Here is a 26,890-nt window from a genome sequence, read left to right as displayed (position 1 = left end):
TCAAATTAAATGAAATATTGGCTTGAAATCCGTTGTTTATGTGTTAATCTAAAATATCATGATATTTATTAAAGAAGAAAATAAACAAACCCAACAAAGTAAACAATGGGAAATCAATAAGTTTAATAATTATCCTTGCAAAGAATCTGAACATACAAGTTAACATGAAATCTTTAATATTGCGGCCCGGATTGATTTATTACAAATAAAACAATAAACGTATGTTTATGTCGACGAAAAAACTATTCGAGAATGAATATTTTACATCTTTAAAAACAAGTAAAAGTGGTTTCCACAAGATAATGTCTTCTATGAAACCTGATTTATCTTATTTTGTTAAAATTCCAGTAAACATATTAAATCTAGAAATGGCGAGGATAACCTTAAGAGATAGAAAACTTACAAAACAAGCAAATGACGCAAATTTTTATTTTCTTTTTTTTCAGACAAAATATTGAATATGGCTTACAACAAAAATAAACATATATGATGAAAAATCGTCATTTTTATATATTAAAGAGCAAAAAAACAAAAATAATGAAACACTATCAGATCATGCTCCACCATGCGCTCCAAGCTAGACAACATCGTCTCCATTTCAAATAAGTTCGTCTCTGAAAATACTGTACTCATTTTTTAAATCTTTTAATCAACACTCAATTAACAAACTCTTAACAAAAAAAATAAGCTTTCTATATTGATGATAGTGGTTATGTTTAATTGTTACCTATTCATTTAGGTTTACTTTTCACATGTTATCATGGATTATTTCCTTACATATTAAGATTCGACTATTTCATTACAATTTTTTTGTATTTCAACAAAATTATATTCAAAATTAAAAGCATTAACCAATTTACATCATGGACAATAACTATTATATTTTGTCGTGAGTTTGTACTAGAACTTGATGACTTGCTATCCTTACTTTTTGAAATATGAATTTAAATTTTTTTAAAAACCTTGAACCTGTGTGAGTAAAAGAATTGAGTCTTTGCCACAAACTCTGATTTTCTCATCACTATATCTTTGGAACTAAATGTTGCAGACCTTAGATATTTCAAACTATGAATTCTGTTAGATCAAATAATCTGAGTTTGAAATATCAACGGTTTACAACATCGAGTTCTGAAGATATTAGGGTTTAAATATTTGATTTGTTCCAACGACTCAATTTCTTTATATATTTTAAAGCATCTTGAGGAACATGAGGGGTTGGATCAAATTAATGGAAAAAGCTTGAGCGGTTGGGGTGGGACAGGTATTAGGTTAAGAATCAAAGGTATTAGGAAAAGTTAAAACAATTAGGATCAGTTAGAACGGATATTAGGATAGGTTAGAACGGATGTTAGGAATAGTTAGGACGGATATTAGGATAAGTTAGGACAGATATTAGGTTAATTTAGAACGGATATTAGAATAAGTTAGGACGGATGGTAGAATAAGTTAGGACGGATATTAGAATAAGTTNAAACATTTTATACATATATGTAGGACGGATATTAGTTAGGACGGATATTAGGATAAGTTAGATTTGGAAAGATTGCATTTAAACACATTCAGATTACAACATTGAAGTTACAATAACAAACCACTCGGTATATCTGCTGGTTTCCAGGTTTAGGAGCTTGCTAGGTATACTTCTTTCATGATGTAGTTTCAGATTTAGGTTTATATAATTCTCATTGTTTTGGTAGTCCCATCAGGAGAATTACAGGAATTGCAGAAACCGCGTCCGTGTATGTTGTTGATTATTATCTTCTTCAAGGAGCTAGTTCTAATCACAATAGTCTCGAGATTTCATTTTCGGTCCGCCATGAAGGGAGGGGTGCAAAATGACCTACGGAGCCTCCTGATACAAAGAATGCTCTCCAAGTTAAGGGAAGCAGTCTTTACGCCTCTCGCTACCTCTTCAAGTCTCCGCAATTCTGTCACCACGCCCCACATTTTGGTCTCCAATACAAGATATATGTTTATATCAACAAAAGTTTTTTATCAAATAATCACATGATGAAATAGTTTTATTAATACATTAACAATTTGTTTTATTTATGGTTAAAACTTCTGTTTTTATTTCCTAAATTTCAAAGATTCCTTAACCTGTGAATAACCTGCCGTTTAGTGTAGATCGAGAAATTTTTGATTTCTTACAATTGCATTTTGTACGAATCAAACATATTATCACAAATTTACTCAACAAAAATTTGTATGTGATTTACTAGAATTTGTGCTTTTATTGTATGCTCTTTGTAAACTTTTCACGAGAAAACAAGTCAAGATAAATTGAATGAATTAAAATTTTACCGATACTTTGAACTCTTTTGGATTCTTTTATGAAAAGATATTTTTCTAATTTTGGTTGTAACTAAATATGATAACAGTGGGGGTCCAGTTGGTTTGTTTCAGAGCATAGTTTCTTAGCATTGTTTCAAATTCAGGATATGTTCGGAAATGGAAAACCTAACATTGTCTTGAAACGGTTATGAGCTTTAATATAAAAATAACTCTTAATAAAATTTTGATTTAAAAAAAGTTCAAATTAGGAATTGTTGTCCTCGTCATGTTTGATAAAATATTGGTTATAGTTTTTATTATCGACTTTTACTTTGGATATGGGCCGGAATTCCAAAAACCCAGTCTTTCAAATTGTGCCCATTTCTTACACTAATAGAAATGGACTAAGTGCTAGTTTTGGAACTTATGTCCCCTAAAAATAGTTCATAAAGTTAGTATCTTCTGTCGATTTAAAAAAAAGACTAAAAAAACCACATCTTAAAATTTCAATTTCAGTCAGCTAAGACTGTCGGATTTTATGATTTACCTAGATATTTTTGTACCAACAGAAATGTCAGTTTCCCATAATCAGGTTAGTGCTTCGAGGAAAAATCATTCAGACTACATTCAGCAAGGTTGTACACAAGTTATATACCAAGTATGCGCTTCAATGCAGTTAAATGTAGTCTTTATTGCAATGGAGACGAGTCACATTTAAGTCGAAATAAGCGCAATCCTGAGTATCTAACCTTATTATACAACCTTAGCCGTTAATCATATATTTGCCACACTTCTTACATAATTCAATCTGTTTAAACTTTAGAAGGCTCATGGCGATCTAGATATCTTTATCTCATTCCACGATCAATGTAAAATTATAATCCGCCCGTCATAGAATTTGTAGCGAACACTACCTTTCAACAGAGATTCATTGGATTATTTACTGTAAAGAAACCAAGCATTACAGGACAAACAAAATTTAAAATCATAAAACACAATAATTTCAGCAGATGTTTATTTCAAAAGAGTGTTGTTGACAACTTGACTTCAAGCTTTGGGGTACTTAAGCTGGGCAGCAATTCTGTCCAAATCTCTACGTCCCTAAAATAAAAACAAGAATTAGTTCGACGTCAAGTTTCAAGTGAGAAAAAAAGAGCAAGATATAATTCAGAAAGTTTAAATTCTCATCAGGAGTCAGGAGAACGAAAGTATAATTAACATCATTTACAATATAGTAGGGGATATATATTTTTTATGAACAGAAATTAAAACATATATATCCCTGAATAAAATATTAAATATTCCGAACCTGTCCGGTGAGCCTACGTCCACCGTTGACATCCTTCTCGACGAGCTTGAGCTTCTCTAGAGCCTGGAGTGCTCTCCTTGCAACAGAGCCGGAGCTAGTGCACCAATGAGCAGGGCTGGATCCATTGTTCTTACGAACTAAACAAAACACAGTATAGTTTATGAACATTTAATAGAAGCACATGAAGATACTAGATAAAACACGAAAATTGAAAGGTTATAAACTAGGACGGAAAACTAGAAGAAGGAATAAGGAAGGAAGGACGGAAGTAAGGACAGAAAGATGGACGGAGGGAAGGGGACCTAGACAAAAGGAAGGAAGGAGAAACCTTAGGAAAAGGAATAATATAAATAAGACAGGAGGAAGGAAGAACTAGAAGATAGAAAGAAGGAAGGAAAAATAGAAGAAAAAAGGAAGGAAGAATTAGAAGACGGGAGAAGGAATGACGGAAAACTAGAAGACGAGACACGAGAAGGAAGGAAGGAAGGAAGGAGAACTAGATGAAAGAAGGAAGAACATGTAGAAGACGGAGGAAGGAAGGAAAACTTGAAGACGCAAAGAAGGACGGAGAACTAGAAGACGAGACACGAGAAGGAAGGAGAACTACATAGGAAGACAGGAGGAAGGACGAAGAACTAAATGAGAGAATGTAGGAAGTAAGGGGAACTAGAAGGCACAAGGAAGGAGGGAGAACTAGAAACAGGATTAAGGAAGGAGAACTAGAATTAGAAGACACAAGGAAGGAAGGAGGGAGAACTAGAAACAGGATTAAGGAAGGAGAACTAGAACTAGAAGGCACAAGGAAGGAGGGAGAACTAGAAACAGGATTAAGGAAGGAGAACTAGAAGTAGAAGACACAAGGAAGGAGGGAGAACTAGAAACAGGAAAAAGGAAGGAGAACTAGAAGTAGAAGACACAAGGAAGGAAGGAGGGAGAACTGGAAGACAGGAGAAAGAAGGACGGAGAACTAGAAGACACGAGAAGGGAGGAAGGGGAACTAGAAAACAGTAGAAGAAAGGAAAACCATAAAGAAGACAGAAGGGAAGGAAAAGAAAGAAGGGAAGGAAAAGAAAGAAGGAAAGAAGGCTGGAAGACGGAAGAAGGAAGGGCGAAGAACTAGAAGACAGGAGAAGAAAGGACGAAGAACTTGAAGACAAGAGAAGAAAGGACGAAGAACTAAAAGACAGGAGAAGGAAGAACGAAGAACTAGAAGACAGGAGAAGGAAGGACGAAGAACTAGAAGACAGGAGAAGGAAGGAAGAAGAACTAGAAGACAAGAGAAGGAAGGACGGAGAACTAGAAGACAAGAGAAAGAAGGATGAAGAACTACAAGACAGGAGAAGGAAGGAGGGAGAATTATAAGACAGGAGAAGGAAGGACAGATAACTATAAGACACGAGAAGGACGAAGAACTAGAAGAAAGGAGAATGAAGGATGGAGAACTAGAAGACAGGAGAGGGAAGAACAGAGAACTTAAGGACAGGAGAAGGAAGGACGGAGAACTAAATGACAGGAGAAGAAAAGTGGAAAACTAGAAGACAGAAAGAGGGAAGGAAGGAAGGAAGAAAGGAAAACTCGAAGACAGGAGAAGGAAGGACGAAGAACTGGAAGACAGGAGAAGAAAGGACGAAGAACTAGAAGACAGGAGAAGGAAGGACGAAGAACTAGAAGACAGAAGGAAGGATGAAGAATAAGACAGGAGAAGGAAGGACGAAGACCTAGAAGACAGGATAAGAAAGGACGAAGACCTAGAAGACAGGAGAAGGAAGGACGAAGTCCTAGAAGACAGGAGGAGAAAGGATGAAGACCTAAAAGACTGGAGAAGGAAGGACGAAGAACTAGAAGACCGGAGAAGGACGAAGAACTAGAAGACAGGAGGAGGAAGGACGAAGAGCTAGAAGCCAGAAGGAAGGATGAAGAACTACAAGACAGGAGGAGGAAGGGATAACTAGAAGACAGAAGGAAGACGGATAACAAGAAGACACGAGAAGAAAGGACGAAGAACTAGAAGAAAGGAGGAGGAGGAAGGACGGATAACTAGAAGACAGGAGAAGGAAGGACGGAGAACAAGAAGACATGAGAGGAGAAGAGGAATAAAAATAGAAGCTAAGAACTATTAGACAAGAGAAGAATTTGAAGACAGGAAAAGCTACAAAACAAGAAATAACTAAAAGACAGAAAAAAGGAAGGGGAAGGAAGACAGGCGGAAGAACCAAAAGACAAAAGAAGGAAGTTGGAAAAAGAATGAAAACAAGAAATCAGAAGGAAGCTAGAAAGAAGACCTAGGAGACTGAAGAAGATTTGATGGAGAAATAGGATACATTAGGAGAAGGAATGAAAACTAGAAATCAGAAGGAAGCTAGGAGATTGAAGATTTGAAGGAGATGAGAGAAGGAAAAAGAACTAGATACTAAAGAAGGAAGAACTTGGAGACAAGACGGGAGAAGTAAAAGTTAGAAGTGAGAAGTAAGAGAAAGTGTTAACTAACCTCCGTAGATCTTCCTGATGGACTTAACTCCGACAGGTGCTCTGATGTACAAGTGACGAGCTACGCTAGCGGTCCTCACGAAGAACCAGTCTTCATCGTAGGGAGCAAGCTCCTTGGAGACTCCAGTTTTCACCAGGTCAACCCACTCGGGGACTGCCATCTTACCAGACCTAGGCAAACACAAGTTAGTACTTCGGGTCCGCAATATTTTAGTTACAGAAATAAAAGTGAAACAGGACGATAATGTCCAATTATTTTTAGAAATTAAAAAAACTTTAAATCTATTTTAAACATATCAGATCCGGATCAGATGGATTATAAGCAGGGTTTACTACATAATACAGTGGATCCCAGATATATGTATACATAGACCGCCAAGTTTTGATAATTCTAAAGAAACTTATTTTTATTTTTAATTCAGGTTAAATTAAAATGAAATATGAATGCAATGCATATATTAATATTAAACTCATTTTTTCGCGACATTATAAAAACTCTTGGCTTAAATCAGATATTGAGCTGCTTGAGTGTTCAAAAACGGGTTTTAAAAATGACGTCAGGCCTCCATAGTACCTCATACCTTGATCAATTAAAGGAGGTCAACATGACCACCTAAGAAGAAAGAAGAATAAGAGGGGATTTAATCCAGACTTGGAAGATTCTCCATAAGCATGATAATGTCAAAGAAGGTACATGGTTTACAAGGTCTGTAGACACAGCTCAACGAGAAACAAGATTTTCGACATGCAATATGAACCTCAACTCAACACTGTGCAATCTAGATATTAGGAAAAACTTCTTTAGCTTGAGAGTTATTAAAAGATGGAACAGTTTGCCAGTAGACATTAAAAATGCCACCTCATTGATTAGTTTTAAGAATATGTATGACAAACATATTTCTTCAATGTGATAGGTGTCAGGGGCGCCGAGATCCCTGGTTTAACTTAATGCACTATCAGTAGAAACAAAAAAAGATATATTGATTCACTGAAAATGTCACAAAAGTGATCTCCCAGCGAAAAAAAATTCCAGTAATCCAGTATTCATATATCTGGGATTCACAGTATGAATACATATGAAAGCAAGTAAAATCAGATTGAGGATAAGTTGTCCCGGCTCAAGTTGAAGAGATATAGTTCAGCTACGTCTGTATGGTTCAAACAGGTCTCGTGACTCATTAAATCCTGTCCCTGAGTCCGTTACAATGGTCGATCAAACGACGTCTCCGATTGTGTCCGTAATAATTATCTATATCAAATACGAATTTAACGTTCGAAATCCAGCGGCCAAACTATCGTCCCTCTCACTCTAGTATGCCGAGTCCAATAGCGCCTGATCCAATCAGGGTTCAGCCATGTGTTTGTTGTCTATTCTGAACCAATAGAAATAGTATCTATCTTTCTATCTATCTTTCTCATTATCCAATCATAGTTATGAATCCTTCAATCGACGCTATCAGTAAATGGTAATATTTACTTCTACTGAAACTATAGTGCTCTAAGTACGTCTTTAGGACAGGCTATGTTCATACGTTAATAAGGAAAGAACAGGCTCTGGTTCTATTTCATATAATCGAGTTTTAACTTACTTCTTGAGGAATGCCGCCAGAGCGACGACAAACTTCTGCTGATCAACATCCTTCACTGAGGTGGGAGGCATCTTCTCTGAAATATATAATTACTTCTTTTTATTCTTGTTTTTCATCTGCTTTCGTTTATCCTTTCCCGGCCGCTGGTTTCCCTTCCCTAGTTTCTTGTTCATCCCGGCTCCACGGAAGGGTTTGTACTCCGACATATCGTTGTTACTGTCCTTTGTATTCCTCTTTGCTCCACGCTTCTTCCCGCCAAATCCAAACTTTTCATCTTTAAACTTCCGTTTTCCGTTCACACTAAAATAATTAAATTAATACGAGAGCACAAAAGTAGATAATCAAATATTTGAAAACGTATGTTATAAGACAGTAGATCGAAATTAATATCTAAATTCTACAGGTTTGAAATTTATCAGTTGGGGTTAAGTAATAAAATGTGAACGCACTTCCATGCACCAGTTTGATACAAAACATTTTATACATATATGTAAACCTAGGAAAGTGGTTGTCCTTCCACCTGCACTCAAGCTAGTTTATATGAACATTTTAAGGATTATTCTGGGATAAATCTTTTGTCATTAGGTAATTTATTCCTTTAAGTCTGCTGTTATTACACCTTCCTCATTTCTACAATAAAACTTAACTTACCGTTTTTCTGATGGTTTTGCGTCTTTTCCACCTTTCCCTGGAGTGTTTTCAAGAAAGTCCAAATTATCAGTTTTTCCCTTCCGGAACTGTTTCACGTTCTCCATCAGCTGTTTCTTCTCCTTCAGCCTGTTCTGCTGAACCTCGACCTGAACCTTCTTCCCGTACTTCTTGAGCTCACGGAGCTTCTTGATCTTCTCAACCTTCTCCTGAACCTGCTGCTTGGAGAGCAGCTTCTGTCTGATCTTCTGCATGTGATCGTCGGTTTTAGCCATCTGTGCAAAATAATCTTCAGGTCGCTTGGTGGGGATATTCATACTCTGTAATCTTTATAAAAAGAAGTTAAATTAGGATTCTAACAACGTGTTTAGATAAGGTAGAGTCAATATAATTATCAAGCTTAAAGCCCTGGATCCATTGGATCCGCAAAAATATGCAGATCAATGGATTAAGTTTTGACAAAAACTTAGCAAAATTATAAATTCTAATGCTTTGGATCCGGACCGTATTAAGAGAGAATTCTTGTTAAAACCAGTTCAGATTGCTTTACAACACGAGCGGACAGGCAGACGTAAAAATATAAAAATTACCTTGCAATACCCTCTAATACAGCTGACTGAGCTTGTCTGTAAAATAACATCTCACGCTTGAAATCATTATGAACAAGATCCTCTTCAATATTTGTGTTATCCTTAATAAAAAAACAGAGATAAGTTAAATTCTTAAGAAAAAAAGGAGTGCAAGCAAAAAATAGACTTTATTTAAAATAAATGTTGGTAAGGCCAGACATATCAAAGGGAGGATACGCACTCCTCCCCTCACCCGCCCCGCTCTTCAGTAAGTGAAGAGAGAAATCCCAATACGACATTATTACCTTTGCAATTCTGAGTTCTCTTTGTCGCTCCTTGCTGTGTTGTTCTTCTTTATACGCTAGTTCCGGGGCAATAGGAGCAGGAGCATTTATCATATCCAATCTCTCCACCTAAACCTTGACATTAGAATCAGCTTACAATGAAGAACAAAAAATTACGACTTATTTGAGCAAGGATAAGATATTGTCAATATAAACCCTGGTATTTGAGCAAGGATAAGATATTGTCAATATAAACCCTGGTATTTGAGCAAGGATANTTGAAATATCTAACAGGGTGGCCAAAACTTTTTTGAACAAATCCGTACAAAAATCCGTACATTTTCAGAAGAAATCCGTAAAATCCGTACAATTTTCGAAAAAAAATCCGTACAATCCGTACAATTTTTTTTTAAAAATCCGTACAATCCGTACATTTTTTTAAACCAATCCGAACATTTTTTTTTAGAAATCCGTACTTTTTTTTAAAAAATCTGTACAATCAGTACAATTTTCGAAAAAAATCCCATTTAAAAAAACACATTAAAATTCAATTTTTCATTCCTTGTCCTTTGTGTTCAGTTCATGTAAAAGGGTTTAAACTTCTTCAGTAAGAATCAATCTGTAAAAAATTGGCTTCATACATATATACAAACTAAATACTGGGTACATGATACTGGGTACTTGATACAGGATACTGGATACATGATACAGGGTACATGATACAGGATACTGGATACTGGATACAGGATACTGGGTACATGATACTGGGTAAATGATACAGGATACAGGATACTGGGTACATGATACAGGATACTAGATACAGGATACAATACAAGATACAGGATACTGGATGCAAGATACTGGATACTGGATACTGGATACAGGATACTGGATACAGGGTACTATATACTGGATAAATGATACTGGGTACAAGATACTGGGTACAGGGGTACAAGATACTGGGTACAGGATACAGGATACTGGGTACATGATAAGGGGTACAGGATACTGGGTACATGATACTAGGTACATGATACTGGGTACAGGATACTGGGTACAGGATACTAGATACTGAATACAAGATACTGGATACTGGATACAGGATACAGGATACAAGTTACTGGATACAAGATACTGGATACAGGATACTGAATACTGGATACATAATACTGGATTGATACTGGATCCAGGATACAGAATACTGGATACAGAACACAGGATACTGGATTGATACTGGATACTTGATGCAGGATACTGGATCCAGGATACTGGATTCAGAATACTGGATACAGGATACTGGATACAGGAACCAGGATACAGGATACAGGATATTGAATGAATACTGGATACAGGGTACAGGATACAGGATATTGAATGAATACTGGATATAGGATATTGAACTTAATACAGGATACAGGATTCTGGATACAGGATGCTGGATACTGGATAATGGGTACATGATACTGGGTACATAATTCTGGGTACATGATACTGGGTACATGATACTGGGTACAGGATACTGGGTACAGGATACTAGAACATCTTCTTGAATAAGCAATCAAATAAGTACTTATGGAACATATTCTCAAATAAACACTTCTTGGACATATCTCGAAAATTATGAATGAATTTTGATTGTCAATTGAAACATTAATCAATCTAATATTATTTAGAATACAGAAAATAAGTTAAACTAACTTCATGTTGACGAGATTTTTTTTTAATTTTCATGAAAAATTTGCTGAAATGAGTGAAAATTAAAAAAAACGGTGTATTTTCCAGGATAAAAATCCGTGCAATCCGTACAATTTGAAAACAAATCCGTACAATCCGTACAATTTTAGGGTTATTAAAAAAAACAATCCGTACAATCCGTACATTTTGGCCACCCTGTAATATTGTGAAACCTACTCTCAATAAACAACTGAGAAAATATAAGATTTAAGAGATTTGAACATCTCAATTATAATAATGTAAAACCTACTCTCACTAAGCAGCTGAGAAAATGTAAGATTTAAGAGATATGAAATCTCAATTATAATAATATAAAACCTACTCTTAATAAACAGCTGAGAAAATATAAGATTTAAGAGATTTGAACATCTCAATTATAATAATGTAAAACCTTCTCTCACTAAGCAGCTGAGAAAATGTAAGATTTAAGAAATATAAAATCTTAATAATAATAATATAAAACCTACTCTCACTAAGCAGCTGAGAAAATGTAAGATTTAAGAGATATGAAATCTCGATTATAAGTTTTGACTCAAAAGGAACATTTACTCACCCAAGGTAAATTTTTCTTGAGATCCACTAGTTTTTGTTGTAGAGCAGGAATATTATTTTTAGGCGGAGCTCTCACGACCTGTTCCCCCATTAGGTTCATCCCGGGCTTCAACAGACCGGAGGCAAATGCTTCTTTTAACTAAAGAAATGCATTTATAGTATTTACTGAGTAATTAATTAAAATGACAGAAAATGGTTTAACTTAATTTCCTAGTCAAGGTAACTCTTAAAATTTACTTTCTATAGCACAAAAAATTTGTCAGATTTTACAACAATGAAAGGATAATAAAGAAAAACTGAAAATGTTTGATTGGTTAATATGTATACGATCAACCNCTTGTTCAACTTCAATTCCGATTCGGTAAATCCGACATCAAGAGTTAGAGTGAATTTAACATTACCTCGTCATCAGTATCCTGCTCCGAGTCTGAGTACGCCTCCTCCATCTCGTCGAACTCAGTCATTTTATCTGTAAGATTTAGAAGTTAATTACAACAGCATGGTTGCTATTCCAGGATCTAGTCCAACTTCTTGAATCCAATATCGGCAGAGTACTCCCTGAAGCACTGACGGCACATGTTCAGATGGTACTTCCTAAACAAAAACAAAAATTAATTTTTAAATTCGCATATTCATAGATTATAGAATATTTTTTATATCAGAAAACAGTTTTCATCCGGAGTCAGGAGAACGAAAGTATAATAACATCATACACAATGTTGATACAAAGTTTGTGATCAGAACATATGTATTTTTTTCATATTCCCCCCCCCTTCCCCTCCAGTGCTAATTTGTGTAAGTACCAAAACAAACCCCAACTACAAGAACGTATTATATTTGCATTGCAAAGCGATAATTGTAAACAGGGAGTAGTAAAGTTATGGATCGAAACACTAACAAAGTAAAACTTAAATTGTAGGAAAGGAAAAAGAAAATACGCCGATTTAACAACTTAGATGGGCCTTAAATATACTTCACTTTATTAAATATCAAAAGTTGTACAAATTCTTAAAATAAACAAAACACGAAATAGTTCAAGCAATCAATCCTTTCGTATCTAACTTGTCAAAGCAATCAATACAAAAGCTGACCTGATGAGACCGTGCTTATTGCTGCAGGCTCTGCAGTGACGGGACCCTTGTCCGTATTTGCGAGGTCGGGAGAACCAGATAGCGTCGTGACCCATTTTTTCTGAAAGCAGAAGAAGTTCAACCGCAGTTCATTGAAGTGGTGTTTTCAAGATGATTTACGTAACGGAATTTGTTTAGAAGAAGAATCCCAAGATCTTTCCTCCGAGGTGCTTCCTCCTGGCCTCCTCGTGGTCCATGATGCCTCCGGAGGTTGTCAGGACGACGTATCCGAACTGCCTGGAGGGAAGTAGGTTGTTTGTCCACTTCTCAATATCTTTGATTCCGATATCAAATCTAAAAAAAAAAATAATTAAGAAAGAACGAAAATCTGATTTGATATTAAAAATCGGAAATAATCAGAATCAGTTTATCATCCGGAGTCAGGAGAACGAAAGTAAGTTGAACATCATTTAAAAAATGATCTAAAAATTTGCGGACACTAACCTGGGAGAAATGACTCCGCACTTATTAAGTCTTCCAGTTAGGTTGACAACAATCTTTCCGGCACGATGATCGTCTACGACCTCAAACTCTCCGATGTAACCGTGCTTCATCATGACGGTGAGGAACCTGATAACGACCTTGGAGCAGGGTCTCAGGAGAACCTAGAAGCAAACCCCGGATAAATGTGACACTAAAGTGGTTAAAAAATTAAAAGAAATCTGCGTAGAGGAAGATAAATGAGAACATTCTGATCATTGCTTACGGAACAATGCTAAAATTCCAATATCTAGAATTGACGGGGAGGGGATTATTGACCAGATTGTAATTGACAAGAGATTGAACTAATAATTCGAAATATGGGCTAAAATAATAAAAGAACTAATTCTAAATAGTTTGATTACCGCATTATCTTACCTGGCGCTTTCCTCTCTTCTCTGCATTGTTGATGCATCTAAGTGCATCAGCAAGTGAGTTCATCCGAACCATCTTGAGGCAGTCTTCTGAAACAAGGGAATTGTTACATCAAATTTTCAGCGCTCCAAAACTAAAGCTGGACAAAACAAATAAACACAATTAGCATAACATTCAAACAATAAATTACGTTCACATATTGGCTAAAATTTAAGTAGAATAAACTTAGGAGAACTGTTTCACACGTGTTTGTCTCAAAATCTGAAGAGTGATGTGAAAATCCGCCGCGGCAAACCGCATTCTGAAACTGCTCGAGTAGGGAACAAATCTGCAGACATTTCTTGAAGACGATCTTTAAAACTACGTAGAACCGTACTTTTAAAGAAATGTGTCTTTTTAATTTTTTTTTTAATTAAGAAAGGCTAATTCTCACTAGTTGATTTAATATAAATGCATCTTTAAATTATTTTTATTAAAAGTCTTCTAAAATTCTTGTGGTGGGGTGTTCGCACAAAAATAAAAACATATGTGTCACTGCCAATCTGTTAAATTGTTTTTATGGACTCTAAATTTTTAGATTTTTCACTAATACGATTTGAATTCAATTTAAAAAAAAGATAACCATTAAAAAACGCAAATATTGATCATTTCCGGAAAATGTCTGTTTGTATGTTCCTTTCCCGGACTCTACGGAGTCGTGAACGGACATGACGTTTTCTGCCCTCCTCCCCCCTCACCACCTCCCCCGACCCCCCTCCTCCTCCACAACGTTTGCTTCAGAACCCGGCTAGCTGCGGCCATGTTTTTCAAATTTTGAATTGTTTTCATACATTTACGAGCTAAGAANGAAGGAGGGTTCAAAATATTCCTTCTCTAGGAAATGACTTAAGAACTTAACCTAGACAAGAACATTCCCTGGGTTCTACAGAGTTACAATCAAAATTTGAGGCAAATCTATCAAGGGTTTCCTGAGTTATGATTGGATCAAAATTTGAGGCAACTTAAGGGCTTCTGAGTTATGATCAGACATAATTGTATCAAACCGAACTCGTTTAAACGTGTTTGAATACGAGCCATGATTGTATGATTGTGAACTTTTAAATAGGCAACAGATGAATTGAGTTTAAATGTCTGAACATACGAAAATATTTGAAGGGGCCCAGTTAAAGAAATAGTTTTTGTTATTCTTTTGGTTGTAATTCTGAATTTTACGTCTAAAAATATATTTATATTTTCTCTAGGACTCAGAATGGCAGACTACGGGAGCACCAAGGTTATCCAGGTAACCAACATCGCGCCGCAGGCCACCAGGGATCAGATGCACACCCTTTTCCACAATCTCGGGAAGATCGAGGACCTTCGTCTCTATCCCTCCATCAGAGATGCGTCAGTACAAATCCAGTCTCGTTGTAGTTTCATCAAATTTATGGAGGCGGAGAGCCTACCACTTGCTCTGCATATGACGAACACAGTCTTTATCGACCGTGCCATCATTGTTCAACCGTTTGTGAACGGTGATTTGCCTGATGAATGGTCTGGGCTAGAGTTCGCGAACTCCTCTCAGAACAAAGGAGAACCGGCGCTGCCCTCGCATGTAACTAATGTCACAGAGGGAGATAAACTTAAAACAGTTGATCCGAACTTGGCAGATTCCGGTTTACCGGATTTTCCGGATTTACCTGCCGGAATTGATGCCAAGGTGATTGAGGAAATCCGCCGAACCATTACAGTGATCGGAATAGACCCAACTTTATCAGCCCAAGCTGTCATTGAATACTTTGGTAAGGGTGCTGGTGAGGTGAAATATTTCCGATGGTGCACAAAAGAGGGAGATGATCGGAAAATGGCTCTCATTGAGTTCACGGACTATGGCGCAGTGATCCCTGCCATGCGTTTAAATGATACTGTGGTGGGTGAATCCATGATTAAAGTTTTCTATGCGACTCAAGCCATTAATAAACCACAAACTAAAAGTAACGAAGCTGCTTTACGTGAGATAGAGGAGGCAATGAAGAAGGTCAAAGAAGCTCAGAACCTTGTCAGCGACGCTGTTAACCCTCTAAAGGAGTGGTTGGGAGTAAAGGGAGGCCGGATGACAAGATCTCGGACCAGATCTCCGTACAGAAGACGCTCCAGGTCTAGGTCCAGAGATAGGTACAGCAGTAGAAGACGGTCTAGATCTAGGAGAAGGCGTTCTCGGTCAAGGTCGTCGAGGCGGAAAAGGTCAAGATCTAGGAAGCGTTCCAGATCAAGGAAAAGATCTAGGTCTAGAGATAAGAAGAGATCGGACGATAAAGACAAGAAGAAGGAAGGAAGCGAGACCAAGGTGAAATCAGATCCTGACAAAGAGGAGAACAGAGAGAATGGAGTCAAGGATGAGAAACCTGTACCTACAGAGAATGGGAAAGTTAAAGAAGAGAAAAGATCAAGATCCCGGAGTAAGACTAAAGAAAAGAAACGCTCCAGGTCCAGGGAAAGAAAACGATCCCGGTCCAGAAGGAGATCTAGGTCTCGCTCTAAGAAAAGATCGTCCCGACGATCACGGTCCAGAGATCGTAGATCTCGGTCCAGAGACCGAAAGAAAAGATCCAGATCTCGTCGCAGGAGCCGAAGTAAGTCCAGGGATCGTAGAAAGAAGTCCAGATCTAGGTCCAGGGATAACAGGAGTAAAAAGAGCAAGAAAAGTAGACGAGGAAGTGAGGAGAAGGATGGTAAGAAGGACAAGATCACGAGGGACTACGACGCCGAGGAGGCTGGGTTCGAGAGCAAGGGTATAAAGGAGGAGAAGACTGGACCTGTGGACATGGAGATTTCGAATTCTCCTTAGTTCTCTTTAATTTCTAAATAATAAAGTAATCGTTTTATTTTGTGATGTTCAGATACACGGAGCAGAGTTCTGAGAGGGATGGAACCCCTAGCTTGAGGAGAAACTATGAAATCTAATCTATAAGTGATCTTTTAATTCTTTTGCTTACAGTGTCTGTTCTTTGGGACGAGAGCAAGGATCCTGGAACTCTAATCGTGATTATTATCCGGATGTAAATATTGGTGGGTTTAATTATCCATGGACTTGTTTTCTTTTTACCATTTCAAACCATCTTTGATCATGAGAGAAGCTTTTTGCTTTCAGTTTCTGGTTGACGGAGAAAGTACTGTATCAAGAGATTTTCGGGAGTTTTTCTTTATTTTCAGGACCTTTGATACCACTGACTCCTCCGGTTTAGGATTTCATTCTCAAGCTTGATCACTTAAGGGTATATTTCTTAATACGTGTTGAAAACTGTTTTCTTGAAAATTAATAAAAATCTAGCACACTTTTCTCCTGACGAGTTTTAATCTTGTAGTTATTATTGCTAGTTTATATTTTGTAAGGTTCCATTTTTTACAATTCCAGGGGGGGGGGGGTTGTGGACATAAATTGGCAAGCCCCCCCCCCCTTTAAATACTGAAATCTTTCCTCAAATTTTCAGCTATAATAAAACCCTAACAATTCCTTATTTATTGGAGCCGGGGAGAAGAGATTTTCAAGATATTATACTCTCCTCGTTTTTGTTGGCTATTTAAGGAGAATTGAGAGAATAGAGAAGTTGGATTAAAATAATAGAAAAGAAGTATTAGGGGCAATTTTAAGTTGAAACAATAATCATTTTAGACATGAAAGTTTCATGATCTTTTAGTTAAGTTTAACCAAAAGAATTTGTCGGCATTGGCTGTGATAGATATGACTGTTGTTATTATCCTCCTCTCATCCTGTAAACTAAAATTCTCACAATTATCCTCTTTTCATCCTGTAAACTTGAGTTCTCACCATTATCCCCTTTTCATCCTGTAAACTTGAGTTCTCAACATTATCCTCTTTTCATCCCATAAACTTGAGTTCTCAACATTATCCTCTTTTCATCCCGTAAACTTGAGTTCTCAACATTATCCTTCTTTCATCCCGTAAACTTAAGTTCTCAACATTATCCTCTTTTCATCCTGTAAACTTGAATCAACATTATCCTCTTTTCATTCCGTAAACTTGAGTTCTCTATATAATATCCTTCTTTCGTCCTGTAAACTTGAGTGTTCGACATTATCCTCTTTTCATCCTGTTAGAGTTTTCAACATTATCCTCTTTTCATCCCGTAAACTTGAGTTCTCAACATTATCCTTCTTTCGTCCTGTAAACTTGAGTGCTCGACATTATCCTCTTTTCATCCTGTTAGAGTTTTCAACATTATCCTCTTTTCATTCCGTAAACTTGAGTTCTCAACATTATCCTTCTTTCATCCCGTAAACTTGAGTTCTCTATATTATCCTCATTTCATCCTGTAAACTTGAGTTCTCTACATTATCCTCATTTCATCCTGTAAACTTGAGTTCTCAACATTATCCTACTTTCATCCTGTAAACTTGAGTTCTCTATATATTATCCATCTTTCATCCTGTAAACTTGAGTTCTCAACATTATCCTCTTCTCATCCCATAAACTTGAGTTCTCAACATTTTCCTCTTTTCATCCTGTTAACCTGTTTCTTTCATCCTGTAAACTTGAGTTCTCAACATTATCCTCTTCTCATCCCATAAACTTGAGTTCTCAACATTTTCCTCTTTTCATCCTGTTAACCTGTTATCCTACTTTCATCCCATAAGCTTAAGTGCGCAACATTATCCTTCTTTCATCCTGTAAACTTGAGTTCTCAACATTATCCTTCTTTCATCCTGTAAACTTGAGTTCTCAACATTATCCTCTTTTCATCCTGTAAACTTGAGTTCTCAACATTATCCTTCTTTCATCCTGTAAACTTGAGTTCTCAACATTATCCTATTTTCATCCTGTAAACTTGAGGTCTCTATATTATCCTTCTTTCATCCTGTAAACTTGAGTTCTCTATATTATCCTCTTTTCATCCTGTAAGCTTGAGTTCACTGTATTATCCTTCTTTCATCCTGTAAACTTGAGTTCTCTATTTTACCCTCTTTTCATCCTGTAAACGTGTGTTCTCAACATTATCCTTCTTTCATCCTGTAAACTTGAGTTCTCAACATTATCCTTCTTTCATCCTGTAAAGTGAGTTCTCTATATTATCCTTTTTTCATCCCGTAAACTTGAGTTTACTGTATTATCCTTCTTTCATCCTGTAAACTTGAGTTCTCTATATTATCATCTTTTCATCCTGTAAACTTGAGTTCACTGTATTATCCTTCTTTCATCTTGTAAACTTGAGTTCTTTCTAAATGCTTTTCTTCTTTCATCCTGTAAACTGATTGATGCTATCCTGCTTGAATTACTCCCGTTTTGTTCATTTCAACTATAATTGACCGGTTGAACCACGTTTAAACAAACAACAGTTCAGACAAGTTTATTTCATGCTCATTTGAGCTATTTTTTTTGTTCATTTGAACTAAGTTTTGGTTCATTTGAACTAATTTTTGGTTCATTTGAACTAATTTTTAATTTATTTAAACTATGAATTATAGCAAAACTGAATTGATGGAAAATATAGTTCAAATGAACAATTTGTATGACGTACGATTTGAATTTCAGGATGACGTACAGTATAAAATTCAAATTAACAATAGTTAAAACGGTATAGTCAAACAGCTATCCATGCCTGTAAACTTTAATTCTCTATATTATTATTCTTCTCATCTTCAGTCAGTCAAATAATCTTCCTTCAGTTCTTGTAAAACCTCCTTTAATTTCTCCGAAAAATGCGACCAATCCCTTTATTCTGGGAGATGTCGTCTTCTACATATGAATGGCTACCTTACCTTTCTCTCATTGGTTGACAGTCTGAGTCAGACTACACTCCTAGGACAGCGGATGAGAACTTGAAGCCGCTCAACCCTGAAACCTTGATTCCCAAGCTTTAAACCACTTTTAATTAATGTTAACGCTTTTAAGTTATTCTAAACAGTTAAAACTAGTTTATAGTTTACACTTGCAGAATATATTAGTTTTTAATTCGTTATTTTGTGGAAGAGATAAGATCTTTTGAGCAATTAATTATAAAATCAAAGTGCAGGGAACTAGAACTATCAGATGTTCCGTATTTCTTAGTATTACTTAAACCTTACGCTTCGATTCTTTAGGTTTACTTCCTCAATTTGAATTCTAAAAAGAACAACTTTGCACTATTTAGTATTTAATGCTTCATTCCGTCTAATACAAAGAAAGTCAATATTCACTGATCACTTATTTTTTTCAGGTTTTATAAAATGATTTAGTGTGTCACAAGCAGTGAGATTATATAGTTCAAGATGACCATGATTTCTCAAGATGAAATCGTTTCTAACGCTAAAACCGTAACCAAAGGACTTGAGGCTCTCCGCCAGGAACATGAATCTATTCTTGGTGGAATTAAATCCTCCCTGGAGCACACTGATCTTGGAGCAGAGAATAGTTTGATCCAGGAGAAATGCTCCCTAATGGAACGCTCCCTAGAAATGATTGAGCTTGGACTAGGAGAAGCTCATGTTATGGCTGCTCTAGCTGGTCATCTTCAGGCTGTTGAAGCAGATAAACAAAAGCTTAGATCACAGGTGACATATTAGAAAGATTATCACTTTCTTTTTTAATTAATACCTTAAAAATATTATTTTTTATTCGTCAGGTAGTATATATTTTTTTCGGTTTTTTATAATAATAACCATTTATGTTATTTTAATGGGATATTACAATCACAAATATAGTTTTATTCAAATTTACTGAATTTATTTATCAGCAGGTCACGATAAAGTTTTTTTTATCGCTCTGTTGTAGAGCAATAAAATCACTTTATCGCCCTTCAGCAGGAAATATGTGATATAATCCCTCAAAATTGAACAAATTAATCACTAGTTTTATTGTAAACAATCACAAAAGTGTAAAGCAAAATAAGATATACTTGAACTCCATTGACTAAGTTCAAATTCATATCTTGGACGACGAGTTAAGTAAAAGAAAAATTCAACCAAGGCTACCGTTTCAACTATGTTTGGATATTCATTAAATCTGGTCTCTTGTGTATCTGCTTTCGGTTATAGCTGTGTGTTTGACTTTCAGTGGTTGAAATACATAACGTAGAACATCTAGTTGTGTTTATTGCAGAAAATTAGTTCTAAGCTGACCTTTTCAATATTATAAAAACACAAGTTTATTTCAACATTTTCTCACAAATTCTCTTAACTGTTGGTATTTTTTTTAACTGAAGAGAAACTCACACAGGGCGTTAACTGAGGGGGGGTCTATATTATCCTCCTTTCATCCTGTAAACTTGAGTTCTCAACATTATCCTCTTTTCATCCTGTAAACTTGAGTTCTCAACATTATCCTCTTTTCATCCTGTAAACTTGATCAACATTATCCTCTTTTCTCTAGGACTCAGAATGGCAGACTACGGGAGCACCAAGGTTATCCAGGTAACCAACATCGCGCCGCAGGCCACCAGGGATCAGATGCACACCCTTTTCCACAATCTCGGGAAGATCGAGGACCTTCGTCTCTATTATCAATATTTTTGCGAATTTTCTTTAAAATTGAGGAAATGTTAATTTAAATATGTATATTTATATCAAAGTGGGGACCTTCTAATACTAAAAGGAATTGGATTGGTAGTTATATTGCAGTGTACTGTCTTGAGGACGCAATAAAGTGTGACATACGTAAATACATACATAAATACATGCAGTTTAATTTACAGTGAGAACCAGAAAGCTCTGGAATAGGTAGACTACATTTAGACTCAATTTATGACTTTGAATAGTCCAAAGAAGAAGAAACACAGAAATTATGCAGTATAAACAGACCCATTTCACAATTAACAAGTGATTTACAACTTGCTAGTAAGTGCATTTGCTTTTTAACAACATTAAATACACTTTAGTTGCTTTAAGTCGAGTTCCTATTATTTCATATTTTTCTGGTTCTCTCGGTATTAAGAAATTATTTTAATTATAAAATTTGAATCTTGTAGGTGAAAAGATTATGCCAAGAGAATGCCTGGCTACGTGACGAACTGGCCTCTACACAGCAGAAGCTTCAGACAAGTGAGCAAACCTCCGCCCAGCTGGAGGAGGACAAGAAGCATCTTGAATTCATGAATTCCATCAAGAAATATGATTCTGATATTGCTGGAGAGGAGGGTTCGGTGGACATGTCGACCAGTATAGCTAGCACTACGATGGACACATCTAAGGTAGAAATCTAATGATACATAATCAATAGAAATTCATAATTCTTGTAAAGTTAAGTTCTGGTTGCAAATTATAGAACATGGAACCGTACTCGCTCATCTAACCTTAAGGTTTTTCTGACCTATAATTGTGCTAGTTCTTACATAGTTAGGTGGAGTAGTTTGTTAAAATTGGGAGTCGATTTAATTCTGTAAAAACGCGTAGGTCCCTCCCCGCACAAACACATCCTCCCCATGGAGTCGAAAGTACTAGAGGCAATTGGTGAGAACTCATTAAATATGTCTGACAAAATATCCCTGTTTAGCCTTCAGTTTGAATTGTGAAAACGCTTGAATTTTTAAGCCCTATGAGGGTGTGGCCGATTTGCTTATTCACTGAGGCAATAAACTGAAATTAATCTTAAAACTAGTTCTCACTTTTTAACTCCAGAAATTGTATCGATGGAACTACAAAAAAAAAATTACACAAATCTCAACAAAGTCAGGACTTCATCAACAAAAAACTTTATTTATTTTTATGTATTTATTTTTGTTGAAACTGGTTTAAAATGATGATATAGGATAAAAGTCATAAGTTAGAGAATTCATTAATGTGTTTTAATTAGATGCAATTAGCGGTTTTAAATTCTGCGACGTTATGTCTAACTGTAATGGTTGGTGAACGGTTATCCTAGATATAAGTTAGTAGTGAACTTATTGATTCTTTACAAAAAAATCATTTCTATTAGTAATGCAAATTTCTGGAGTTGTTAAATAGCCCTAATCTACAACACTTGATAAAAATTACAAAATTAAAGGGCCGAGCACAGAACCTTGGGGAACCCTAGTCTCAACTGTACTCTAATCTGAGAAAAATATATTTAATCTGAACGATGTGTATTGCAGGACACAGTAGCTGAACTGTTCCAAGATGATGGGGATGATGAGCGTGGTGGTCAATCTCCTACACCGTCCACTCAGTACGCATTCCCGGCCAATGCTGGGTACGAGATACCGGCCCGGCTTAGAACCCTTCACAACCTTGTCATACAGTACGCAAGTCAAGGTATTCAATTGTACACAACATGTACCTTACAATTTACATCGTACATATTATAATTATGACAAAAAACATTTTCTTAACCCAAAGAGTTTTTAAATATTTTCCCAAATCTTGGAGAATAATTTTGAAATATGTTCAGAACATACTATTTAACCCTGTAACCAGTGTACTGATAAACTGAAATATCATTTCTATAAATATAGTAGTAATCTCTGTTGGTTTGGATGTCCGATCATAATTTTTGAACCTTTTGACCGGTTTGCCTCAAATTTTGATTGGGGAACTCGGTAGGACCCACGGAAATGTTCTTAGCTTGTTGGCTTTAAAAGAGAAGGTTTGGTTTGCAGTCAAAGCTGTGTTCCTAAGCTAGTATTGAATAAAACTGTTGCTCATTGTCGCCATTATTCCCCTTAAGTTTCGAGAAATATTTTCAAAAAATAAAGAATGTATCTGTTAAAACGATGTTTCTTCTTGTACCAGGACGATACGAGGTTGCGGTTCCTCTGTGTAAGCAAGCTCTAGAGGACCTGGAGAAGACGAGTGGACATGATCATCCTGATGTTGCAACTATGCTTAACATACTTGCTCTTGTATACAGGTATGCAAGCCCGCCTCCTCCCCCCCCCCTCACTTGCTCTTGTATACAGGTATGCAAGCCCGCCTCCTCCCCCCCCCCTCACTTGCTCTTGTATACAGGTATGCAAGCCCGCCTCCTCCCCCCCCCTCACTTGCTCTTGTATACAGGTATGCAAGCCCGCCTCCTCCCCCCCCTCACTTGCTCTTGTATACAGGTATGCAAGCCCGCCTCCTCCCCCCCCCTCATAATTCACAAAGGGTGAACTCCTCACACATCCCTTCGGCCCGCAGGGCTGAAGTTAGTGAATTGAAGGCAACTTCCACCCCGGTCTATGACCTGGGTGTAATGTTTAAGGCACCCTCCTTGCAAAGATGGCAATGTCCGATTTACAACGGTACCCTTGAAACCTATTTTTGATTAAATATAAAAAGAAAAAAGAAGCAACCGAGGAACTCGCAGAAATAATCATTTTTTCGGTTTCTTTAATATTTTTGATCAGATCAAGGTTTCAAGGGTATCGTAAATCGGGCATTGCCATCTTTGCTTAGATGGTTTAAGAGCGCAAAGCAGTACTTCAAAACATCACGAAACATCACTTCAGAATTGTTTGTATTATATTGTATCGATGTTTTTTATAGTATATGCTTTTACAAGAGATAAAAATTGTAAAAGGTTTTATAAAAACTGTAGTGTACTTTATCACTATTACTCACTTCATCGGGAATTTCATAGTGAACGTGCTATAAAGTAATCATCGTGCTATAGAGGACGTGAGTCAGACTCTAATGAAAACGCATAAATAACTTCCAGTGTATATATTTCTTATAACTTATTACTAGAGGGTTCAGAATAATAGTTTATATTGAGATCACACGTGTAGATGTTTATCAGTACTATGCCCCGTATTCGTTCTATCTCATTCTGTTGAATCTTGTGGAACTTGTTTAACCCGGCCAGGCATCGTCTTCCACAGTGCTATAATGTTAAATTAGCTGTACATTATAGCACGTGTGCTATAATGTTTTGATTGATTCTCGGATTTTCTCCAAATAATTAAGGATAGTTCCAAAATATTGTTTCCATTTAAAATGAAAGTAAAATTGAAATCAACTTTACATTTTGACTTCTGCTTTGTTTCAAAGCTTATTTGATCTAGGAACAGCCATTGAAATAAGACAATTTCACAAACATTTCATAAAATTACCTATTTCACTTTTATTTTGGCACTACGTGCTTAAAAGATTTTGGAATTAAATTTTCTCTAAATCTTGAAGGTTCTCGTCTTTTTGGATTATATTTTGTCCCTTGCTAAAGCTCGGGACAAAATTTAATTTAAAAAGTCGAGACCCTTCTCGATAAAGAGAAACTTTCTGTCCAAAAACTTTATAACACTGTGAACCAAAATAACAGTGTTATAAATAGTTATTATTATCATTATTGACGAGGATTGATTTATTTTAAAAGAGAACACTTGTACGCTCCTCCCCCAGTCCTGTATAGTATATATGATATATACTTCAAAACAAATAAACAATGATGTTTTCAATACTTAAGCTGCCTTTAAACAAGTTGTAAGCGTGAATTTAAGCGACCCTCCATGCAAAGATCGCAATGTCCGATTTACAACGGTATCTTTGAAACCTTTATCTGATCGATTTTGTTCAAGATAGTGTTAATATCTGATAATTTCTAGAGATGTTTCCTGCAGTAGAAATGTGCGTAGAGAAACCACAAATGAAAATAATTAGTTTTCATAATTATAAATATTGATATATAATTCATACATGATCAGACAAAGCTTTTAAGGGTATCGTTGTGAATCGGGCTTTGCCACCTTTGTATGCTGTGTCACTTGAAATTAAAACTTCAGTCTATGCAAGCGTTTAAATATGTATAAAAATTTCAATTATATCATTTTTAGGGATCAAAACAAATATAAAGAAGCTGCAAACCTGTTGAACGATGCTTTGACAATCCGTCAGAAAACGTTGGGAGAAAACCATCCCGCTGTTGCTGCCACTCTTAACAACCTCGCCGTCTTGTACGGGAAACGCGGGAAATACAAGGACGCAGAACCGCTGTGCAAGCGTGCTCTAGAAATCCGCGAAAAAACTCTCGGCAGCGACCACCCCGACGTAGCGAAACAGTTGAACAACTTGGCGCTTCTCTGCCAGAACCAGGGGAAGTATGAGGAGGTTGAGAAATACTACCAGCGAGCTCTGGAGATATACGAGTCCAAGCTTGGTCAAGATGATCCTAATGTTGCAAAAACTAAAAATAATTTAGCATCGGCTTATTTAAAGCAGGTAAATTTAATTCGGTAATTTCAAAAATTATTTTTTATTTGCGATTTTCTTATATTTATGAAGGAGGAGTGAGGAGATGGAGTGAAATTTTCTTGTGATTTATATGTTTATATAATTCCATTTGTCCCCGGAACGGATCTAAGATCTGGATAAATTTGGGCGGGATTTCTATAAAACAAGAAAAATTTATGAAGGCTATAATTCTAAATGTTTCAGGGTAAATATAAGGAAGCAGAGATCTTATACAAACAGGTTTTAACCCGAGCTCATGAAAAGGAGTTTGGAAGCATCGATGAGAAGAACAAACCTATCTGGCAAATAGCTGAAGATCGCGAGGAAAATAAGAATCGAAAGGACGGTATTCCACCGTCCTACGGAGAATATGGAGGCTGGCATAAGGCCGCCAAGGTTGACAGTCCAACGGTCACCACAACGTTGAAAAACCTCGGTGCATTATACAGGCGCCAGGGTAAATACGAGGCCGCTGAGACCTTGGAAGATTGTGCGCTGAGGTCACGTAAGGAAGCTTTAGATGTAGTAAAGGCCGGGAGGTCATCCTCGCGGGGGGATAAGGTTCGATCTTCCTCCAAGGAGCGGAGAACTAGAGGATCCAAGGAATCTCTTACAGATTCAGTTCACTACGACGACGGAGATACTCCGGGGATTAAAACCAAGATATTCCACGCTCTGGGTTTAAACTCTTAAACCTCTGGGACTGAACGCTCCGGAGACAATATTTTCAGTGCTTCGCTTTACTTTTCCGAGGGGTATCAAGAGTTATTATTTTATTTAGTGATATTGTAATATGATAAATTTTACATAATGTAGATCAGATCTGCTGCTCCAATCAATGATATATATTACAACACTTTATCACCCTATTCTCAATTTCATGACAAACACCTGAAAGTGTCCACCACATTTTTTAGTTATAATAATTTTATTAATTTGATTTTGATTTTTCAAACAAGCCAGTGGTACTTATAGTTAATGTACAATGTCCTTTTTTTGGAGTTTTAGAAATATTTTCCTTTTACATATAACAAAATGTGTTCCAGTATGTGTAAAAAAATGTAATAGTAGTTCTAACAAGCCTGGATGGGCCTTACCCGTTTAAATATCACTTAAACATTTTTTTATTATTTTTAACCCGGTTTTATTCGCGACCAAACTATAGGGAACTGTGCACTATTCTTCGGCCACTCTGTTTTTATACACACATATATGCATTTTAAACCTTGTAATAATATATTAAGTATTGTAAAATTATGTGTCCTAGACCTACGCCCTACATTCATGAATTAAAGTAGCACTTTTTATTTATATTCAACATTTTATATTTTATTGTTAAAAAACAATGATTATATTTGAAAAA

At 36.3% G+C, this 26,890-nt stretch overlaps 5 protein-coding genes across 5 annotated transcripts; 2 read left to right on the top strand and 3 right to left on the bottom strand.

Annotated features, from left to right (window-relative positions):
• Positions 1 to 3,272: 3,272 nt before the first annotated feature.
• LOC111699179 (40S ribosomal protein S19) lies at positions 3,273 to 7,749 on the bottom strand. Its single transcript, XM_023469780.1, has 4 exons — positions 7,660 to 7,749; positions 6,072 to 6,241; positions 3,584 to 3,720; positions 3,273 to 3,375 (listed from the first exon to the last, which is right to left on the bottom strand). The coding sequence occupies exons 1-4, from the start codon at positions 7,728 to 7,730 to the stop codon at positions 3,322 to 3,324; spliced, it is 432 nt and encodes a 143-aa protein (XP_023325548.1). The 5' UTR covers positions 7,731 to 7,749; the 3' UTR covers positions 3,273 to 3,321.
• On the bottom strand, positions 7,735 to 12,003 carry LOC111699177 (probable rRNA-processing protein EBP2 homolog). Its single transcript, XM_023469778.1, has 6 exons — positions 11,848 to 12,003; positions 11,448 to 11,585; positions 9,182 to 9,289; positions 8,898 to 8,998; positions 8,311 to 8,634; positions 7,735 to 7,959 (listed from the first exon to the last, which is right to left on the bottom strand). The coding sequence occupies exons 1-6, from the start codon at positions 11,908 to 11,910 to the stop codon at positions 7,749 to 7,751; spliced, it is 945 nt and encodes a 314-aa protein (XP_023325546.1). The 5' UTR covers positions 11,911 to 12,003; the 3' UTR covers positions 7,735 to 7,748.
• A 628-nt stretch (positions 12,004 to 12,631) lies between these two features.
• On the bottom strand, positions 12,632 to 13,549 carry LOC111699180 (40S ribosomal protein S15Aa). The gene is made up of 3 exons (XM_023469781.1): positions 13,435 to 13,549; positions 13,021 to 13,181; positions 12,632 to 12,870 (listed from the first exon to the last, which is right to left on the bottom strand). Exons 1-3 carry the CDS (start codon positions 13,504 to 13,506, stop codon positions 12,711 to 12,713), a joined length of 393 nt encoding a protein of 130 aa, XP_023325549.1. The 5' UTR covers positions 13,507 to 13,549; the 3' UTR covers positions 12,632 to 12,710.
• Positions 13,550 to 14,671: 1,122 nt separating this feature from the next.
• LOC111699202 (probable splicing factor, arginine/serine-rich 7) lies at positions 14,672 to 16,751 on the top strand. The gene has a single exon (XM_023469811.1). The coding sequence runs from the start codon at positions 14,681 to 14,683 to the stop codon at positions 16,256 to 16,258; it is 1,578 nt and encodes a 525-aa protein (XP_023325579.1). The 5' UTR covers positions 14,672 to 14,680; the 3' UTR covers positions 16,259 to 16,751.
• A 2,850-nt stretch (positions 16,752 to 19,601) lies between these two features.
• LOC111699201 (kinesin light chain) lies at positions 19,602 to 26,838 on the top strand. The gene is made up of 6 exons (XM_023469809.1): positions 19,602 to 19,959; positions 21,372 to 21,593; positions 22,476 to 22,635; positions 23,113 to 23,230; positions 25,131 to 25,515; positions 25,732 to 26,838. The coding sequence occupies exons 1-6, from the start codon at positions 19,678 to 19,680 to the stop codon at positions 26,218 to 26,220; spliced, it is 1,656 nt and encodes a 551-aa protein (XP_023325577.1). The 5' UTR covers positions 19,602 to 19,677; the 3' UTR covers positions 26,221 to 26,838.
• The last annotated feature ends 52 nt before the right edge of the window (positions 26,839 to 26,890 follow it).

This window comes from Eurytemora carolleeae, unplaced genomic scaffold, assembly GCF_000591075.1.
Source record: "Eurytemora carolleeae unplaced genomic scaffold, Eaff_2.0 scaffold30, whole genome shotgun sequence".
In the NCBI taxonomy this organism is placed as follows: Eukaryota; Metazoa; Arthropoda; class Copepoda; order Calanoida; family Temoridae; genus Eurytemora; species Eurytemora carolleeae.
Note: the sequence above shows the minus strand (reverse complement) of the source record. Positions and strands in the feature narration are given on the sequence as shown.

Bases quoted from the DNA above. Each gene is read 5' to 3' on its own strand.
- LOC111699179 (XM_023469780.1), bottom strand. From the start codon at position 7,730: ATGCCTCCCACCTCAGTGAAGGATGTTGATCAGCAGAAGTTTGTCGTC. The intron at 6,242-7,659 runs GTAAGTTAAAAC...GTGTTTGCCTAG, and splicing joins CTGGCGGCATTCCTCAAGAA to GTCTGGTAAGATGGCAGTCC. The intron at 3,376-3,583 runs GTTCGGAATATT...TTTTTATTTTAG, and splicing joins GACGTAGGCTCACCGGACAG to GGACGTAGAGATTTGGACAG.
- LOC111699177 (XM_023469778.1), bottom strand. From the start codon at position 11,910: ATGACTGAGTTCGACGAGATGGAGGAGGCGTACTCAGACTCGGAGCAG. The intron at 11,586-11,847 runs GTAATGTTAAAT...GCATTTCTTTAG, and splicing joins AGCAGGATACTGATGACGAG to TTAAAAGAAGCATTTGCCTC. The intron at 7,960-8,310 runs GTAAGTTAAGTT...TAATTATTTTAG, and splicing joins GCAAAACCATCAGAAAAACG to TGTGAACGGAAAACGGAAGT.
- LOC111699202 (XM_023469811.1), top strand. From the start codon at position 14,681: ATGGCAGACTACGGGAGCACCAAGGTTATCCAGGTAACCAACATCGCG.
- LOC111699180 (XM_023469781.1), bottom strand. From the start codon at position 13,506: ATGGTTCGGATGAACTCACTTGCTGATGCACTTAGATGCATCAACAAT. The intron at 13,182-13,434 runs GTAAGATAATGC...GTTTGCTTCTAG, and splicing joins AGAAGAGAGGAAAGCGCCAG to GTTCTCCTGAGACCCTGCTC. The intron at 12,871-13,020 runs GTTAGTGTCCGC...TTTTTTTTTTAG, and splicing joins TGCGGAGTCATTTCTCCCAG to ATTTGATATCGGAATCAAAG.
- LOC111699201 (XM_023469809.1), top strand. From the start codon at position 19,678: ATGACCATGATTTCTCAAGATGAAATCGTTTCTAACGCTAAAACCGTA. The intron at 23,231-25,130 runs GTATGCAAGCCC...TATCATTTTTAG, and splicing joins ATACTTGCTCTTGTATACAG to GGATCAAAACAAATATAAAG. The intron at 25,516-25,731 runs GTAAATTTAATT...TAAATGTTTCAG, and splicing joins CATCGGCTTATTTAAAGCAG to GGTAAATATAAGGAAGCAGA.